The 20,259-nt window shown below is 42.0% G+C and overlaps 1 protein-coding gene across 3 annotated transcripts in view; it reads right to left on the bottom strand.

Moving 5' to 3' along the window:
• The window catches only part of DPYD (dihydropyrimidine dehydrogenase), a 594,441-nt gene extending 580,275 nt beyond the window's left edge, over window positions 1-14,166 (bottom strand). For all 3 annotated transcript variants that reach the window (XR_016280498.1, XR_016280499.1, XM_089515658.1), the window contains exon 1: window positions 14,061-14,166. Coding sequence is in view for 1 of the 3 variants with exons in the window: in XM_089515658.1 (XP_089371784.1) it covers window positions 14,061-14,099 (39 nt within the window). In the remaining 2 variants the exon portion in view is untranslated. The remainder of the gene's footprint in view (window positions 1-14,060) is intronic.
• Between the last annotated feature and the right edge of the window lie 6,093 nt (window positions 14,167-20,259).

Raw genomic sequence — 20,259 nt, 5'->3', positions numbered from 1 at the left:
GCTGTCAATCAATAGTACGTCAGAATGACGTAACGTTAATCCGGAATATTTGGAAGCGATTTATCTTTTGGCATCATTTCCATTTCATTGACTGTTTGTGAATTTAGCGAATTTAGGAAAGCGAATTTAGGAAACCCAAGCTCTTTCCAGAGGAACTATGGGATAGGTTTTGCATGACAGCATCCCCTCTTCATGTCTCCCAAAAGACAGCCAGGGAGAATCCCTTCAGAGAGCACAGAGATCAATGGGGGAGGCTTCTGGCAAAGCGAAGCTCTTTCCAGAGGAACTATGGGATAGGTTTTGGAGGGCAGCATCCTGTCTCCCAAGACAACCAGGGAGAATCCCTTCAGAGAGCACAGAGATCAATGGGGGAGGCTTCTGGCAAAGCGAAGCTCTTTCCAGAGGAACTATGGGATAGGTTTTGGAGGGCAGCATCCTGTCTCCCAAGACAGCCAGGGAGAATCCCTTCAGAGAGCACAGAGATCAATGGGAGAGGCTTCTGGCAAAGTGAAGCTCTTTCCAGAGGAACTATGGGAGAATCCCTTCAGAGAGCCCAGAGATCAATGAAGGAGGCTGCTGGAAAAGCAGGGAGGGAGCACTCTTCCCAAAGATTCTCTTTCCAGGGTTGGAGGAGAAGGCAGATTCCATTTGAGAAAGGGAGGGAGAAAGGCTCTATCCCCCCCCCATTGATTAGAGCCCTTCCCTGCCTGGGCGAGATCAGATGTCTCCTCGCGAGGAGCCATCCCTTCCCTGCCTCTCCTCCGTTAGAAATGGGCTCTCCCCACACAGAGGGGAGGTTGCAATCCACCGGGGGAAGCCTTGAGCAGCCGGGACTTCAGGTGTTTAAAGCGCTGAAGAGATTAAGCGCCTGTAAACCATTAAAATAAAAAATAAAAATAATCCTTATCTCTTATTGAAAGACCACAGCGGACAAAGGGGTGAGGGAAGCAAAAATGGCGACAGCCAGACGGATGGGGATAGAAAGGGCAACTCCCCCAAGGACAGCCCCATCGCACTCCGCTCCTCCCATTCATCTAACGCAATTTCAAAGGCTGTCGTTCCTATTTAAATGCTCCGGTTCCTAAATCGAATCAATGGAAAAACGTAGGTCGGACCCTAGTGTTTTTACTCGATTCAAAATTTTATTCCGCTCTACAATTCGATTTGTAGTGGGGACGATTGCGGGTTGCTCTAGAACCGTTCTAGGTTTAAATCGGATCCTAATAGGAACGCCACTCCTTGGATTCGATTCAGAACGCGGGGTTTCACCTAGTGAGAACAACCCCTTAGACCTCTTCTATCCTAACTTTATTTTGAGTGCCCCATCTTGCAGTTGTTGCTGTCCATTGTGCTGCAAGTTTTTCTCAACTTTCACAGTGTCATCTTCCATATTATCTGCAAACAACCTGAATTGCAAAGTACTTACTTTTTGAAAAGCTGTTTACACCACACCGGTACTTTACCTTACTCATTCTTGTAACAATTCTATGAGATAGGACTCTGTTACTCACACTTCACAGATCAAGAAATAAAACTGAGAATAAGCCATCTGTCCCAAGCCCTCATAATAGCTTCCAGGTGTTGTTGGGATGTGAAGCCATGTCCCAAGCCCACTTCATATTACAGTGTGTGCATATAGGATTTGGAAACATGTCAAAGCAGAACATGCTGCAATCTAAGGATGTAAATCTTAGCTAATTTTCTTTCAAATGAAGCAACATGTAACTGCAGCTCTTAAGACTATTCACAGTTTAAATAGTTTTGGGACAAAAAAATACCTTGTGCAACTTTTGGCCAGAGTAGGTCCCCAACTGAAGCATATCTTTTCATGAACGAAACAGCATTTTTAACACTAATTAAAAAAAATTCTGCACAAAAATAAATTTTCATGCACAGAAAATGCTGTTTTCTGCATAAAAATAACTAGGTGTGAATTTTGCATCAGTCCAGGATTCTTCTCAACAGCTTTCACAGCATTTGAGAAAGATATTTTTCATCCATTTTTTAAAAATAATCAAATATTCTTTCCATCCCTTTTGCAGTCTCTAGAGGGATATCAGGGTGGAGGGGATCTTATTGTGACATATATCTATGTAGTATATCTGAGGTTTCTGAGGTTTAAACTGTGAGTACCATTACTTATATAGTGGTCCTTTGGCATCCCCTGGGAGTTGGTTCCAGGACCCTGCATGGATACCAAAATCCATGGATACTAAAGTCCCATTATATACAATGGTGTATATGGTATCCCTTATATAAAATAGCAAAATCAAGGTTTCCTTTTGGGGGTTTTTTTATATATTTTTTTCAAACAGGATGGATACTTGAATCCATGAATGCAGAATCGGTGGATATAGAGGGCTGATTGTATAGTGAAAAAGGGCACCATTCATGCAAAAAAAATCAGGGAACAGCAGATATTTAGAAGTACTGTAATATAAATGCATGGAGAGAGACTCTCAAAACAGTTTGGTGAGTACCCAAGCCATAGAATATTATGTAATGGCTGGAAGGCATGACCCAAAGACTGTATGACAAGGGGACAGAATGAAATATCTTTGAGAAGGGCATGGTTGGCTAATTGGCACACTTGGCACAGTAATCAGAAGCACTCCTTTAAACATTTAGGAGGATGTAGAATGCTGCCATGGCATAACACATTTCACACAGGAGCAGGAAGGAGCATGCTGTTTGGTAGTATCTGCCCAATGGGGAAATACATTTGCTGTAGTTGTTACTGTTGTTGCTGTGCACCTTCAAGTCATTTTTCACTTACGGTGATCTTAAGGCAAACTTATCGTGGGGTTTTCTTGGTAATATTTGTTTAGTGGAGGTTTGCCATTGCTTTCCCCTGAAGCTGAGGGCATGTGCCTTGCCCAAACTCACCCAGTGGAAAACATACATTAAAAGCTAGCAAGACATGTAATGAATGACTACATAATGGAGAAGAGACTGTTGGAAACTCTCCAACAGTGTTTCCCTTGTAGGATCTGTACAAACTTAGGTATTGTGCATATATACTGCATAGTCTGCTAAATTTGCACAGATAAAAAAATATTCACTGTTTAATGATTACTCCAATAGCTAGCCATACATTTGTTTTATTTTTACATTCATCGCATTTATCTCCTGCCCCTTCATCAAGGAGACTAGAGAAGCAAACAAAAGACATATTCAGAAGCTAAAACGACAACAGCAACCACACTTTAGTTATTTGGAATGTGTCTATTGTAAAGGGAACACCTGGAGCTGGCAACAAAACAAAGTCTGGAGCTGGCAACCAGAGCAGTTTTCCTTCTAATGCCTTGAACTGCAATCATAGCCAGCAGTCCCAATAGTCTTTCCAGCTGGAGCTAGGAGGAATTGTAATCCAACACATTAGGGGTGGGGATTAAGTTGGAAAACATGGCACCGGAGGCACAATAGAATTTGTAAGGAATATGGAACTTATCAAAGTGCACATTTCCAAAAGGAGGGGAAGTGGAGGGGGAAGGAGAGGAAATGCTTGCTATGAAAGGGCCCTGTGTTGTTAGCCAGGAAAGATTGCCTTACAATGAATAAGAAGGCTCTCAGAGGGTCATCCTAGATCAAGGACTTAATGAAAATGTGTCACCGTGGAGAGCGGCAAACTATCTATGACAGGAGAAAAATTGCCAAAAAGTTGAAGCAATCTGGATGATCTTTTTCCAAACTACCTTGGGGATGGCATGTTATCCATATATCCAGTCTAAACCAGCAGGAGAGACATAATTTTTAAAAAAGAAAGAAAGAAAGAAAGAAAGAAAGAAAGAAAGAAAGGAAATCCAAGAGGTAGCCACAGACACTAGCTGGCAATGTCACAAACCTAACCATCATATTTTAATATCAGATGAATGAAGTCATAGACAGGGATATGAATGCTAAATGGCATAGTAAAGAAGTCCTGGTAAGATGATTCTAAAACCTCATAATAAGAGAACTGTGATTCTGTTGATGCTGTTGTTGTTTAAAAAATATATCAAAGAGTGGGCCCAATGGAGCTATTATATTCATAGTTTGTATGTCAAAGTTCAATGAAAGATAGTTTAGTTTTAATCATTTAAACCTTTCCACTCATTTTCAGAGGTCAAAACCCACTGGATTTGTACAGAAACAGCAGTTCAAGAAAAAAAATGCAATAGACATTCACTTGAACACCTTGATGGATGGGAAAGGAGGAAGAGAGAATCTCTAAGGAAGAATAGCTATCAATGAAACATTTCAGTTAGTGATGGTAGATTTTAAAATTGTTTTCTATCCATTGAAAAAGAGAAAGGATTAAAATATCCTAAAACCAAATACTTGCATCTTTATGTGTCTTGAAATCACAGTGACCCCATGCATCTCACAGGGTTTTCTTAGGCAAGGAATACTCAAAGGTGTTTATTTCAGTTTCCTCCTCTGAAATATAGCCTAAAGCACCTGGGATTCATTGGCAGTCTCCTGTCCAAGTATTAACCAGTGCTGCTGCTGCTTTACTTCCAAGATCAGATGGGATCTGATGCCTTTGGGGTATTTAGGCAAAAACTAAATATGTCAACCCATTATTTTAAAATATTTACAAGAAATAATTCTGTTTGGGGCTGTGTGCCTCTTCTTTTTTAAAATGTTGTGGAAGTACATAGCTTTAATTGTGGCATTTTAATTTAATTCATTTCCTGCCATCAGAAAGTTCCATCTAGTTGAAATGATTCTTTGTTGTCACATGCTACAAATCATGAAATTGGCCTGATTAAACTAGGACAGTGATAAACAGTTAGAAGTTCAGAATTTATTTCCTAATTCATGGGTAACCAAGTTGATCATGAGATATTACATTCTTTAAATTTTCACATTGGGGAGGATTTATTTACTTTACTGCTGAACCCAATTTATATCTACTAAGAAGTAAGCCCCACTAGATTCAATGTAAATTTCATCTATAGCAGGGTTGGGCAACCTCAGAAGGTTCAGGGGGCTATTTTCAACCTCCAGATCCCTCCACATGCTGAAGATCAAAGTGGGACTGCCAGACATTAATTTTCAGTTTTGTTTTTCCAACTTTTTAAAGCCATGTGGGATTGTCTAATCCTCCAAAATCCCTCAGACGGTCACTCTTGAAAAACCTGTTCCCCCCCCCCCCATCAATTGGGGGGGATCAAGGTGAGTGAGAGTCCCAAGGATACAGGATTAGCCACATTTTGCCATTCCCCCAGATATATGGCAAGACCATAATCGTTTTCAGCAAAACATTTTCAACTCAGTTATATCACGTATAACTAATCTGCAAGAATGTTATAACCTTGTGGCAGGTGTATATACATTAGAAAACAGGTTTTTCATTTCTAATAAATATGGTAGTTGAGCAACAACAAGGTCTAGGTATCAAGTCTTATGCAACTGCATAAGCTTGGCATCTGAGAAATTTGAATACGTCTACCTTCCCATTGTTTATCAATGATTTTCCTAAGTGTCAATCAAGAGGCAAACCCAAGGTCTGGATGGCATCTTTCTACCTATGACTGAAATCCCAACTCCTTCACTCTTTGTTGTTGCTGTGTACCTTCAAGTCATTTCCAACTTAACTCCCTCCAACCTTTAATTATATGCGCTTATATGTAAACTTCATTTACTACTTAATTTCAATTTTACAAAACAACAAGAACAGCACAACAAAACACAAAATACAAAAAGATCCAACCAGACTAGATAATAACACCGGGTTTATACATAACCCTAACTCCCCTTCTCTCCATTCCCTAGCATTGTCCACTGAAATATGGTCATGATTCTATGACAATGAAGGATTTTTATGTGCATTGGCAGTGTAATTTTCTAAAAGTTCACAAACTCAGAGGGCTTATGTTTTGGAGATATGAAAAGGAAGAGATCATGAATTCCCTCCTTTGTTGTCACTAGTCATTTCAAGTACTGGTACTGTCCAACTACAGCTACATTAAAATCTTGAATGTCTGAATTGTTGTCTATGTGGAAATGACCTCTTCCCTATCAAAGAAGAAAACATAATAAAAATGAATAATTAAGTTTCTTCTCTAGACTGAAAGGTAGAAATAGGCTACTTTCTCACAAGTCATTGCCGAGAATGATGACTGAACAGTTTGCCCCATATCTTGCATTCTAGAAGGTTCATCAACAATCATGACTACCTGCATTTTTTAAAAAACAGACCACAGGCATAATGGCATGAAAGTTAAGAACAGCTAAATCTTAAAATCAATGGGATTCAAAATGTAAAGGCAGCCTCTCTCTCTGCATTGCTCTAAAAGCAAGAAAATCTATTATAAAGTCTGAATTCAATACTAATTTTGCTGTTATTCCTCTATTTCCTTTTCATTTATTTTCTACGTCCTTTTGCTCGTTTCTTCAGAACAGTTTAAACAAATGTACTGACAAGGCTACATGGCATGCAGTGCAGAACTTCAGCTTAAGACACTGGGAGAACTGTTTATTTGTCCTCTTCAAAAATACAGGTTCAATTATGAAACAATCCAAAGAAACTAAGGGTGAAGTGCTCAGCAAGTCTAATGAAAAAAATAAGAGAGTTATGCAACACAAGAACTATGAACACCAAGGTTTTTAAGGGCACTGAATACAGACAGAAAACTGGATTGTTCTTTACCAAATCAAATGAACACTGGATCCCTAAAAAGGTTTGCCTTCAAGTGTTCAGTTTAAATTAGCTAAATGCTTTGCCTTCATTTAGACTTAAGCCCGAAGCATTCTCCCCTGGAACAGAAATTCTTCATGTCTCCAAAATAAAAAACTCTATTACCCCATGTTTAAAATTCACAATGTTATTTGTGGTCCTCTATACTTTGGTGTAGTGCTTTGACTACGCTTGCCATATCCCGCCTGGGGGCGGGACTTTCCCGGTTTTGGGCGGGGCCGTATGGTCCCGCCCTGGTTTGCCCCCCCCCCCTGGGATTTCACCCACCCCCAGGCTGAGGGGAGGATTCCCTCCCCGCTTGTGCCCCACCCCCTCACCACAGCAGCGAGGGCGGGGCCAGGGCCGGCATTCAAATGTAGGACACAAAAAACTGTGTCCTACATTTGAAAATTTTGTCCTACATTTGTCTCGGTTTGGAGGTCCTGACAAATGGCAACCCTAGTTTTGACCATTGGACTATGACTCTGGAAATGAGAGTTTGAATTTATGCTCAAACATGGAAACCCACTGAGTGACCTTAGGCAAGTCACATTCAAACAAGTCTTGGCAAGGAGTCCCCATGATAGAGTCATCTTAGGGTCACCATAAGTCCAAAATGACATGAAGAAAACACAAGAATGCAAAAATCTATCATCTTTCTGCAGACACACACACAGAGCCAGTCCTACTTAAAATGGCTTTTAAAACCTTCCTTAATTTTAGACACACTCTTAAAAGACCTCACCAATCTAAAAAGTAACTGGCAACTTTCAGCCAACAAAGTTTTTTTTTTCTTTTTCTTTTTTAAAAGATGTCTGGAGAGGCAAAAGTTACTCTCTACATAATTATAAGATGTAGGCACATGGCAGTCAGATTATCTGTCTTACCGTCAAATATTTTAAAGTCACAGTTGCTGTGTGTGTGTGTGTGTGTGTGTGTGTGTGTGCGTGTGCTGTGACTATGCACACATAGACATATGTTTTTAAGTGATAGTGTGAAAGCTGTATGCCAGAAGTAAGGAAAATACTGGAAGATGGATAAGATGAGAAGATCATAGCACTCTAATCATATCACCAGCTGGGAGCCTAATGAACTAAATTTAAGATGGTCATTATCTCCAGAGGGTAAGAAAATAGCCATTCCTCATCTCCATGTGCTAATTAATTTAGATGTATGCTTATTTACAGCTGCCCACTGCCTAGCATTAAAGCTGTCCTTGAAGACTGTTCACCATGAAACACTCGCAGAGGGTAGATGACATATTTCCATAAGGCTGATTCAGCGAAAGCAACTTCTGTCTAGAGTCAAAGGCTCACTTGTTACATCTTCCAAGTTTTGATCTGCAAAATTCTATCTAAACCCAGATTAACATTTAGCAGAGTTCAGCCCACAATGGAAGAAGCGGGCAGAAAGGAAGTCTTTGCCATCTTTTCTTTGTTTTCCCCCTACAGCCCACTCCTTAAAAGTATATCAGGATGGAAGTGAACAAGACAATTCCACAAAGTTTTTCCCACTGTCTCTTTCTTCCAGCAGGAGGTTTCTGCTGGAGCCTGGTGCCTCCACAAAAGAAAAGGATTTGCTTCTGTTAATGGAATGTAAAACCTGGATCCAACTCTGTATCTGATAATAACATATATCTAAGAGACCACTCGCTTTCCAATGTCCCCTCAAAACACCTGAAAGCATTGACTGTCAACACTTTATTTATTTACAATACAGTTGGCCCTCCATATCCATGGATTCTTTATTCACTGATTCAACTATCCACAGCTTGAAAATATTAAAAAAATTATAAATTAAAAAAACATTCCTCCCTCCCCCCCCCCCCCCCCAAGATTTACACCATTCCCTTATCAACAGGTTTTTTCTCTTTTAAAAACTGGCATAAGACAACAGAATAATAATAGAAAGTAACGGGAAAGTAACAAGCAGAGAATTATGGTAAGCAATGCAATTAGTTACTTTCCCCACAGAATTGTAGCAAGTAACAGCAACAGATTCCTTTTCTAGCTCTGTAAAGTGTAACAGAACTTCATTTTAAAAAGGCAACTTCCCAAGTGGAGAGGTGGCAGTCCTCCACATGTTTTTGGGCAGCAACTCTCAGCAACTCTAACCAGCACAGACAATGGTGAGGAATGTTGGGAGTTGCAGTCCAACAGGACTCCATACTGTATATACTCGATTATAAGTCGACTTCATGTATTAGTTTAAGAGCCAAAATTATGGATTTTGATATGATCCTTGGATAAGTTGAGGGCAAAACTTAGGGGCATGTAACAAAAGATCTAGAGAAGTGGTCCCCAAACTGTGCCCTTTAAGAGATTTTGGACTTCAGCTCCCACTCTAGGATTAGGATTCTGGGAGTTGAAGTCGAAAATCCCTTAAAGGGCATGGGAAAAAAACGTGGAAAAACTCAAATAGATTCACTCTCTGTCAGGAATATAAAGAGAATTTTCTCAAAATGATGTATCGCTGGTATATGACTCCTTATAAATTAAACAAAATGTACAATACAGGTAACATAAAATGCTGGAAGTGTCATAAACCAGAAGGATCTTTTATTCACCAATGGTGGAAGTGCCCTAAAGCTCAAAAGTATTGGAAAAAAATACAGGGCTTGATGGAAGAAATATTAAAGATTAAGATTCCATTAGACCCTCTTACATTTTTGTTGAATATGACACATAAACTTAAAATTGAGAAAAATAAGGAACATATAGTATTGTATATGGTGACTGTAGCAAGGATAGTATATGCAAAGCTCTGGAAACAAGAAAACACCCCATCAAAAGAAGAGTGGTTTGTAAAACTGAGGGAAGCCATGGATATGGATATTTTAACATCAGTTATGAAAGATTTAAATAGAAAGGAGGTGGCAGAAGATTGGAATTGTCTTAGTCAATACAGTATTATAAAAGGTTGGAGATTCGATTAGAATTAGGAAAAAATAAAGGAATTGAATGTAAAGGAGTATTAATAGGAATCATATGGTGGATGGATGGGAAAATATATACTGCCCTTTTTTGATTTGGGTAATACATTAAACAGAAAGCTGGAAAAAAATGGGAACAATACTTTATGAAGAAAAAAAAGATGATAATGGAAAATGGAATTAAAAGTTAAATGTTAAAGGTGTCCGCACTTGAAAAATGGAAACATAATGTTATTGTTATGTGTTATGTGTTTTATGTTATGTATTATGAATGTTTTGTGTTAAGTCTGTCATTATTAAATAAATAAAAAAAGAAAATCCCTTAAAGGGCACAGTTTGGGGACCACTGATCTAAAGGATGGATCAAAGGAAAATGATGCCAAAGAAGTTAAAAAATTCCAGCAGGCATAATTGTTTGTGCTCACACTAAAGCCTGGGCAGATGATAGAGGAGAGGTGGATCAGTGCTTCCAGGACAGATTATGCTCTTGCCTTTCACCAAAGATGGTTCCGTTTTTAAAATAAAAGTTAAAGTACAGTACTTACATTGACTGTCAATCCTGGAAAGACAGATTTGAAGGAGAGGAGACAAGCTACTTGGGAAAAGGTAATAAATTTCTGTCCTTCCTGTACTATTCCAAGCCAATGACAAGTGAGACAAACTCAGAAAGGTGAAGGTTGTGTTGCCATTTCTACTATACAGTTGGCCATCCACATTTGTGGATTTGATTTTTGCAGATTTGATTATTTATCATTTCGTTTAACATGTTCTCTCTAGGAATTTTTAAGTCCTCCAATGCAATTCTGCTGGAGGCTGACCACAGAGCTGGAAAACCTAGAAGTTCCTAGAGAAAACACTTCTCTAGGCATTTGTGGGTCCTCCAGCATGATTCTATGATCAACCTCTGGCAGATGTTGACCACAGAGTTGCACTGGAGGGCCTAGCGATTCCTAGAAAGATGTTCTCTAAGGTAAAAACAATAGGTTTATTATTATTATTAGTGGTTTTTCCACATCCACGGGGGGGGGGGGGTGTCCAACACCCCCATGAATGTGGAGAGACCACTGTATACAGTCGGAGTGCCTTGAAATAGGGGCAAGGATGTGATGTCCCAAGCTTATTTATCTCATGATGCTTTTAAGATTGTTCTACAATCTTCTCTTTCCAAGGCTAGTTTTTATAGTAACACAGTTTGAGGAGTCCTGGCTCCAATTGCAGATTGTGGAGCACCATTAAATGGCAGCAAACTGGCTGCACCGTTCACTGGAAGTAAGCTCACATTTAGAAACTGAACCCAGTTAACATACTTCCAAGGAAAGAAAACTAGGATTGTATGTTAGGCATGAGATATTATACATGTGTATGTGCATACATACACACACTAATTTTCACCACAGATTATGAGAAAGCACTATTTAAGGTGGGCTCTTGGTATCTGCTGGGCTTTGGTGCCAGACCCTCCATGGATAACAAAATCCATAGATGCTCAAGTAGGTCCCATTAAACACAATGACATAGTAAAATGGTACCCCTTATATAAAATGGCAAAACCAAGGTTTTCTTTTTGGAATTCATATACTTTTAAATATTTTCAAGCCATGGATAGTTGAATCCGTGGAAGAGGAATGTCTATGGGTAAGGAGGGCCGACTGTACTTGTTTATTTGGATCACTGATCTCTATGGATTTCTGCCAGAGGTGTCAAAACTTCCTGGGTCATCTCTGTATGCACTTTATCACATGGGGTATGGACACCCCTATCTGTTCAGAAAGTGCGAGTGAAAGTGATCACACAAAAGGCTTTCTCACTACATCGCGCTGATCCTGTCATATCCTGTCAGTGTAATGGAATTGCATTAACGGGATGTTCCGACAATACTTTCACTCACGCTTTCTGGATGGGATAATGTCCAGATAATTGCGATTTAGTTTGAAAGTACTTGCCGTGATCGCAGGTGAAGCACAGGATAGGGACAGGACAATGACATCCCATTCCCATGCGCTAAATTCCAGTGAGACTGTAATTATATTTATGGACAGAATTCAGAAATTGCAACTCTCAGCTTGGCCACTCTACACTGGTTTCATAGGTGGAAAGGGTTCAGAAGGCAAGCTGTCCTGGCCAAAATACAATGCCAGAAGTCCAGAATCCCTCCAAAGACCATAGTGGTAGATTTCAAAGATATAGCTGTGTTAATCTATAGAATCAGTAGAGAGTTCATGTAGCACCACTGAGACTAACTGAAAGAAAGAAATTGGCAGCATAAGCTTTCCTACACTTCAGTCATCTTCCTCCATATGCATCCGAGGAAGTAGACTTTAGTCTAGGAAAGCTCATGCTGCCAATTTCTTTCTTTCAGTTAGTGTCAATGGTGCTACAAGATCTCTCTGTGCCCAAAGACCATAGTGAGTGATAACCGCTTTATTAAGGTAAGCTTCTTGTTGTTGTCGTTGTTGTGTGACTTCAAGTTGTTTCCAATTTATGGCAACCCTGAGGTGACCTTATCATGGGTTTTTGTTGTCAAGTTTTTTCAAAGGGAGTTCACCATTGCCATCCTCTGAAGTTGAGAGCGTGTGACTTGCACAAGGTCACCCAGTCGTTTTTTATGCTGGAGGAGGGAATCGAATCCTGGTCTCCAGAGTGGTAGTTCAACACTCAAACCCCTACACCACGCTGGCTCTCTATTTAGGGCAAGCAAAAAGATACTGCTTTTATCTCTGCAAGCTTTCGAAACACACAAGTTTCTTCATCAGGGAAAGGTGGCTCTCCAACAAAAAAATGCAGAAGAAATAGGGGAGAAAAGTGACCGTGTTAAACCACGTAGTTTACATCTTGTTTTGAGATGTTATAGGAGGAAAAGGTTGCAAAAGCTGGCCCTGAGCATTTTGTGCTTTTATTTTTTGGCCAATGATTACCACAAAATGGACTTTGGTATTTGTCCGAATGATCAATAGGGCTACCCCTGCCTTTACTTGGCTGTTGAAAGGGATTAATCTTTCACTGGTTTTAAAATGGAATCAAAGGGCACTGCAACCACTAAGAAGGGCATTCACCAGGGATACCAAGGGAGATCTAGTAGTGCTTTGACTGTTGGACTCTGATACCAGAGTTCAAATAACCCCCTGAGCCAGAAGAAACCCACTGAGGATATGAAGTTGAAGGCTTTGATGGCCAGCATCCATAGTTTTTTGTGGGATTTTGGGGCTATGTGACCATGTTCCAGAAGAGTTTATTCCTGACGTTTCACCTACATCTGTGGCTGGCATCTGTGGCTGGCATTCTCTGACTATGCCAGCCACAGATGCTGCCGAAATGTCAGGAATAAACTTTTCTAGAACTTGGCCACATAGCTCGAAAAATCCACAAAAAACTCATTGAGGATACGTCTTTTGTGGTTGTTGTTGTTGCTTTGGTTGTGGGCCTTCAAGTTGTTTCTGACTTATGGCAACTCTAAGGTGAAACCCATCATGGGGTTTTCTTGCCAGGTTTCTTCAGAGGGGAGTTGCCAGTGCCACCCTCTGAGGCTGAGAGAGTGTGACTCGCCCCAAGGTCACCCAGTGGGTTTCCACAGCTAAACCAGAATTCAAACCCTGGTCTCCAGAGCCCTAGTCCGAGGCTCAAACCATGCCACCCCACTGGCTCTCACTTGACACCTCAGAGATGACAAGAAATGAGACAACAAATGAAAAGAGTGACACCTTCACAACAGAAATAGGCAAATTGGCCACTCTACTGTTGGGACATAAATCCTCCCAAATGTTTATATGGCTGAATTCTGTTACACTGTCCTAAGAAACACTGAGTTAAGTGGGTCTATGTTTTGAGAATCCTGGGATTTGTAGTTTCACACGGTCTATGGAAGCCTCCTCAAACTGCATTCCAGTGCAGAGGCGCCCTGGGTGACCTTGGACAAGTGGCACTCTCTCAGCCTCAGAGGGAGGCCAATAGGCAACAAAGGTTGCCAAGAAAGATAGAAAGAGAAAACATGACAGGATGGCTTTCAGGGTCGCCATGAGCCCAGGGGTGACCCCAGGTCCTCCTTTTGGAGGACACACCTTCCATGTCAGCCCTTGAAGAAGCCCCAAAGGGACTCCATTTTGAGCAGGGCGAAAAAGAGAATTCCTGTCAGTGTAAAACGTCCTCCATTTGGCGCCTCTGCCTAAGAGGGAAGAGCCCAAGCCAAGCTCCTCTGCATCCACACTGGAGAAATAACCCGGTTTGGCACCGCTTTAAGTGTCTTGGCTCAAGGCTATGGAATTCTGGGAGTTGGAGTTTGTTGGGGGGCCCAGACAAACTCTAACTCCCAGAATTCCATAGCCTTGGGCCAGACAAAGAAATAAAGCGGTGCCAAACCGGGTTATTTCTCCAGTGTGGATGCAACCTGAGCCTGATCCGCATTTCGAGTGTGGATGCAGCCAAGCCTAACCTGCCCCCCTCCCTCTTTCTCCCCCTAGAAGTGGGTACCTCGATGTCCAGGGGATCCCGGCTAAGCCCCCGATCCATGGCGTCCTCCTCCTGGCTTTCCCGCAGCTCCCGCCTCGGAGGCAGGCAAGGCCAGAGGCGGACCAAAGGCAGGGACTTGCCAGCAGCCTCCAGCCAGGGGCGCAGGCTTTTGCATGTTGCCAAGGTTTCGTTTTCATTCTCTTCAGGGATTCAGCTGCGTTTGGAATGGAAGAAGGAGAAGACAAAACGCCTCCAAGTGCCGACCAGGGAAATCTGCCTTGCCTCTGAGCATGTGCAGAGTGCCCTCTGGATTAGGCTTCCCATCCAAAGTGGGGGGCTACTCATTTTTGGGGACTTGGGTGCAAAAGGCAAGAGAAGGAGGGGGACATTGGAGTCGGTCCAAACAGTCCCTGCAAGAACACACTGCAGAAACAATCCAGTTTCATAGAATCGTAGAGTTGGAAGAGAACCCAAAGGCTATCCAGTCCAACCCCTGCCATGCAGGAACTCTCAATCGAAGCATCCCTGACAGATGACCATCCAGCCTCTGTTTAAAGACCTCCAAGACCACTCTCCAAGGGACTGTGTTTCACTGTCGAACAGCCCTTACTGACAGGCTGCTTTAACTGCTCAGGGAATTGTAGTTTCTTGGGACACTGACACCACAGCTCTCTGGCTGAGAAGGCTAAAAATGCCTTGCAAAAGTACAGTTCCCAGGATTCCCTAGCCTTAAATCAGGACAGTCAAAGCAGTGTCAACCTGGATTGTTTCTGCAGAGCAGATGAGTCTTTGGGGTTATTCGGGTGCTGGATTGAATCTTTGGGTTTATTCAGGTGTTGTAAATAATCCCGGCTGAATCTGGGTTGTCCACATACATTTCGAATGTGTCCAATTAAGTTCTTTTTGGCAGCCATAATCTCTCTGGGCTGGTGGGTTCCCAAGGGTTATTCATAGATTATTGTTATTTAGTATGACTGTGCGAATAATCTCACTCACAAATTTCTGCCTACAAAGAGGCCTCTGGCCCCACAGGAATGGAGACATATTGGATTGCAAAAGAGGTGTCCTTGTCAATATGCCAATGGACTTTAAATTTCCTGGACTTTGCCCAGTTGCCTCATGGCCAGACAAGGAGGGGCCGGCCTGCTAAAGATACCCTCAGCATTTGACTAACATCTTGAATTTTTCTTCTGTTTGGTACGTAACATCTTGCCTGATGAAGAAGCCAGTGGAGCTTCGAAAGCTTGCAACAAGCATATTGTGCATTTCGGTTGGCCAATAAAAGTATCACTACTTGGAGGATTTTTGTTTGAATTTCAGATTTGTTATTCACTCTTTGGAATTGCATCTTTGCACATCTCTGCAAGTTTGATTGTTCACATGTGTCAGCGCTTGAATAAAGATGGAGTCGATGAGGCGAATGCATTTGAAGCAAGGCATGCAGAGTTTTATCCTGGGTATATTCACATTGGTTACTCACACAGCCGAGAATCCTAATCATTTAGAAAAACTCGGGGGGAAATCCGACATTGGTTATCCCAGGTTAAGAGGGGTTTTGGTAGGCCCCCCCCCCCCAAACTTAATTGGATGCATTTATAATATATGTGAACAACCAAGATTCAACCCAGATTCTACCTGGATTATTTTCACCATCTGAATAACCCCTCATTTTCCTGAAAGATTTGTATTGTTGGTTGTGTGAATAATTGATGCCAATGGACCCAGGATAAACTGGGATAAAACTGCATGCCTTGAACGTGTTTTGAATACACTCATATCATTGACTCCATCTCTATTCACAGTGCTGACACATGTGGGCAATAGAACATGCAGAGATGTGTATAGATGTGGTTCCGATTAAAAAAAAGTGTGAACAACAAACCCAGAATGCATGAGTGAGATTATTTGCATAGTTGCGCTAAAAACAACAATGTCTGAATGACCCCAGTATCATTGCATGGGGGTAGGAAACCAGGAATGATGAGAGGAGAGAAACTGAGGTGCTCTGTTGTTTCTATCCATGATTTAAGATTCCCACTTTCATGCAAAAAGTAGAAAACTAGGGAAGACAAGAAGACAGGAACTTATTTATGATTTATTTAATTAATTTCTCTGGGTGCTTATTCTTCCTCTGAATGGTGGAAGTGCTGAGTATTCAGAATATAGCTGCAACAATGTGAGTTAGAGATATGGAGGCCTGCAATTCTAGTACACACACATATACACACACACACACCTCAGTGTGATAGTCCTTCTTTCTCCACCCCTTTGTTCCCTGGCCCAAAGTTTTTTGACTGTTTTGATTCATTTTTTGAGAAACTGGAAAAAATGGATTATACTCCCTCCCTCCCATATTTTACTCTCCCCAAAATTATTTCTAATTATTTATAAATAAATCATTAGCTGAAATAAATCATTAAACTGAAAATTAAGTTTCAAAAACTGCAGGGCTGAAGACGGGTTTTGTGGCCAGAATCGCAGCTGCAAAATGTCTCCTTCCTGCAATATGGTACCATTTACTAAGCAGAAGAGCCAGCAAAGTAACTGTTGCCAGAGTCTCTTCCGGGACGTAGGGAAGGGGGGGTGGGGTTGGGGGTCCGGACCCCCCCCTTCAGGCCCTGAGGGCCTTCAAGCTCCTTCCTCCCCCCTCCTCCCCTCCATCAAAACCACAGAGAACTCGGAGAGGGAAAAGGGGAAAGACAAAAGTTGCAAGCTCAGAGAGAGAGGGGGGGAGGGAGGGGGTCCTTGTGATTTCTTTCTCTTTCGTTTCCATCGGAGTCCGGCTTCCACTCCTCCGCCTCCTCCTCCCCCCTCTTCCCTTGTGCTTTTGCCAGAATAAAAGTCTCTAGAAGGGAAGGAAGGGGAAAAAGGAAGGAAGAATGATAGGGAGGGAGAACTGAAGAAAAGAAGGAAAAGAAAGGGAGGAAGAGGAAGGGGAGAAAGGAAGAAAGAAAAAGGAAGGAAGGAAGCTTCTAAAGGGAAATATAAAAGAAAGAAAAGGTGACTTCTAGCTTTACTTTCAGCAGTTACATCCATATACAATATAGTAAAATAATAATAATAATAATAATAATAATAATAATAATAATATCCCTTACCCAAAATGCTGAGGACTAGATGTATTTTGGATTTTGGAGTTTTTCAGAGTTTGCTATATTTATATATGTCTAATGGGATATAATGGGAGATGGGATCCATGTATGTCTCATATGCATCTCACAGACATAGACTGAAGGTAATTTAATACACAATATTTTCAAAATAATGTTGTGCTTCTGCACACTGAGCTTCAGCAAAACCCTGAGACCACTATTCCTTGTATAATTCAATAATTCAGTAATTGATCTAAACCTTCAGGATTCCCAAGTTTCCTTGAGTTGGGGTCAGACCAGATGCTCTCTGGGTCAGTTTTGGGTTTTGGAATAATTCAGGTTTCAGAAGTCCAGAGAAAGGAAACTCAGACTCTACTCTGGACATTTCATCTGATAATGAACTCAGGTTTTCAAAAACAGTCATTCTGGATTTTTGCAACAACAAAAAAGAGGAGGGTCTGTGATGCAAAAAAGCAAGAGGCTCCCTTCCAGCCTTGTTTTTTCTCTTTTTTAAAAGACAAATAGAATAAAATACAGTTAGCTGGCCCTTTTTCAGCATGTCAATGGGGATGCTTTGATGGAGAGTTCCAGCATGGCAGAATGGGGTTGCACTGGATGGCCCTTCTTGGTGTCTCTTCTGACTCTGATTTTATGATTAATTAATTAATATATGGAATCAATCTAAGATGATGAATCGTGGCTGTGGAGTCCTATGGCCCTGCTCCAGGCAATGCTAGACTGCAGGCCCCATCATCCAGCAGCACCACAGACTGCTGGGAACTGCAGTCTAATAAGGCTGCACACTGCAGAAATAATCCAATTCGACACCACTTTAATGCTATGGAAAATCTGTAGTATGTTGTGCCACCAGAGCTCTCTGACAAAGAATGCTAAATGTCTCACAAAACTACAATACCCAGATATTGTTGTTGTTGTTATTTTCTTATATCCTGCCTTTCTCCCAATATACAGACTCAAGGTGGTGATTTTCCATAGCATTAATCTATAGTATATGTTTCTACAATGTAGATGGACACCTCCATTACATAATTTGTTGAGGATGCTTTGACTGGGAGTTCCTGCATGGCAGAATGGGGTTGGACTGGATGGCCCTTGGGGTCTCTTCCAACTCTATGATTCCATGATTCTATAGCACTCTGAGCCTACTGTGATTTTAATTGTTTTTAAATGTATAAAGGTATAAAGCAGGGGTCGGCAACCTATGGCCCGCGGACCGGATCCGGCCCACGGGCACTGTAGGAGCGGCCCCAGGCCAACCCTGCCGCCAATTGCCGCCGCCGGCACGCTCCTTCCCCGGCCCTCTGGGCCGGCCTCTGCCTTCCCTGAGGGGCGGGGAAAGCGCTGGGGCCGCCGGCGCTCGCCTTTCCCCGCCCCTCAGAGCCGGCCTCTGCCTTCCCTGAGGGGCGGGGAAAGCGCTGGGGCCGCCGGCGCTCGCCTTTCCCCGCCCCTCAGAGCCGGCCTCTGGCTTCCCTGAGGGGCGGGGAAAGCACTGGGGACGCCAGCGCTCGCCTTCCCCCCGCCCTGTGGGGAAGCCTTGGCCCTCCCAGAGGGCAGGGAGAGGCAGTGGGGCCGCGGGCCTGGGGAGAGGGAGGCGGGGGTCCGCAGGGGAAGAGGAGGAGGGAGGAAGGAAGGAGCACGAGGAAGAGGGAAGGAAGGAGGAAGAAGCAGGAAGAGGAGGGAGGAAGAAGAAGAGGAGGAAGAAGCAGGAAGGAAAGAGCAGGAGGAGGGAGGGAGGAGGAAGGAAGGAGCAGGAGGAGGAGTAGGAAGAAGACATGCAGTCTTTCTGAAGCTGAGACAGTGTGACTTTGCAAAGTGCATTTCTGTGTATTTTCTGTGCTTTCAGTGCTAAAAGATCTGCTTTTACAATGAGAGTGGTAGTGATGATGATGAAGATATGTCAGTTTCGGAGACATGCAGTCTTTCTGAAGCTGAGACAGTGTGACTTTGCAAAGTGCATTTCTGTGTATTTTCTGTGCTTTCAGTACTAAAAGATCTGCTTTTACAATGAGAGTGGTAGTGATGATGATGATGATATGTCAGTTTCGGAGACATGCAGTCTTTCTGAAGCTGAGACAGTGTGACTTTGCAAAGTGCATTTCTGTGTATTTTCTGTGCTTTCAGTGCTAAAAGATCTGCTTTTACAATGAGAGTGGAAGTGATGATGAGGATGATATGTCAGTTTCGGAGACATGCAGTCTTTCTGAAGCTGAGACAGTGTGACTTTGCAAAGTGCATTTCTGTGTATTTCCTGTGCTTTCAGTGCTAAAAGATCTGCTTTTACAATGAGAGTGGTAGTGATGATGATGATGATATGTCAGTTTCGGAGACATGCAGTCTTTCTGAAGCTGAGACAGTGTGACTTTGCAAAGTGCATTTCTGTGTATTTTCTGTGCTTTCAGTGCTAAAAGATCTGCTTTTACAATGAGAGTGGTAGTGATGATGATGATGATATGTCAGTTTCAGAGACATGCAGTCTTTCTGAAGCTGAGACAGTGTGACTTTGCAAAGTGCATTTCTGTGTATTTTCTGTGCTTTCAGTGCTAAAAGATCTGCTTTTACAATGAGAGTGGTAGTGATGATGATGATGATATGTCAGTTTCGGAGACATGCAGTCTTTCTGAAGCTGAGACAGTGTGACTTTGCAAAGTGCATTTCTGTGTATTTTCTGTGCTTTCAGTGCTAAAAGATCTGCTTTTACAATGAGAGTGGTAGTGATGATGATGAAGATATGTCAGTTTCGGAGACATGCAGTCTTTCTGAAGCTGAGACAGTGTGACTTTGCAAAGTGCATTTCTGTGTATTTTCTGTGCTTTCAGTACTAAAAGATCTGCTTTTACAATGAGAGTGGTAGTGATGATGATGATGATATGTCAGTTTCGGAGACATGCAGTCTTTCTGAAGCTGAGACAGTGTGACTTTGCAAAGTGCATTTCTGTGTATTTTCTGTGCTTTCAGTGCTAAAAGATCTGCTTTTACAATGAGAGTGGAAGTGATGATGAGGATGATATGTCAGTTTCGGAGACATGCAGTCTTTCTGAAGCTGAGACAGTGTGACTTTGCAAAGTGCATTTCTGTGTATTTCCTGTGCTTTCAGTGCTAAAAGATCT

This window comes from Sceloporus occidentalis, unplaced genomic scaffold (assembly GCF_023333645.1).
Source record: "Sceloporus occidentalis isolate IW3139 unplaced genomic scaffold, rSceOcc1.0.p SCAF_3, whole genome shotgun sequence".
In the NCBI taxonomy this organism is placed as follows: domain Eukaryota; kingdom Metazoa; phylum Chordata; class Lepidosauria; order Squamata; family Phrynosomatidae; genus Sceloporus; species Sceloporus occidentalis.
The sequence above is the reverse complement of the archived record's forward strand: the minus strand, read 5'-3'. Positions and strand labels throughout refer to the sequence as shown.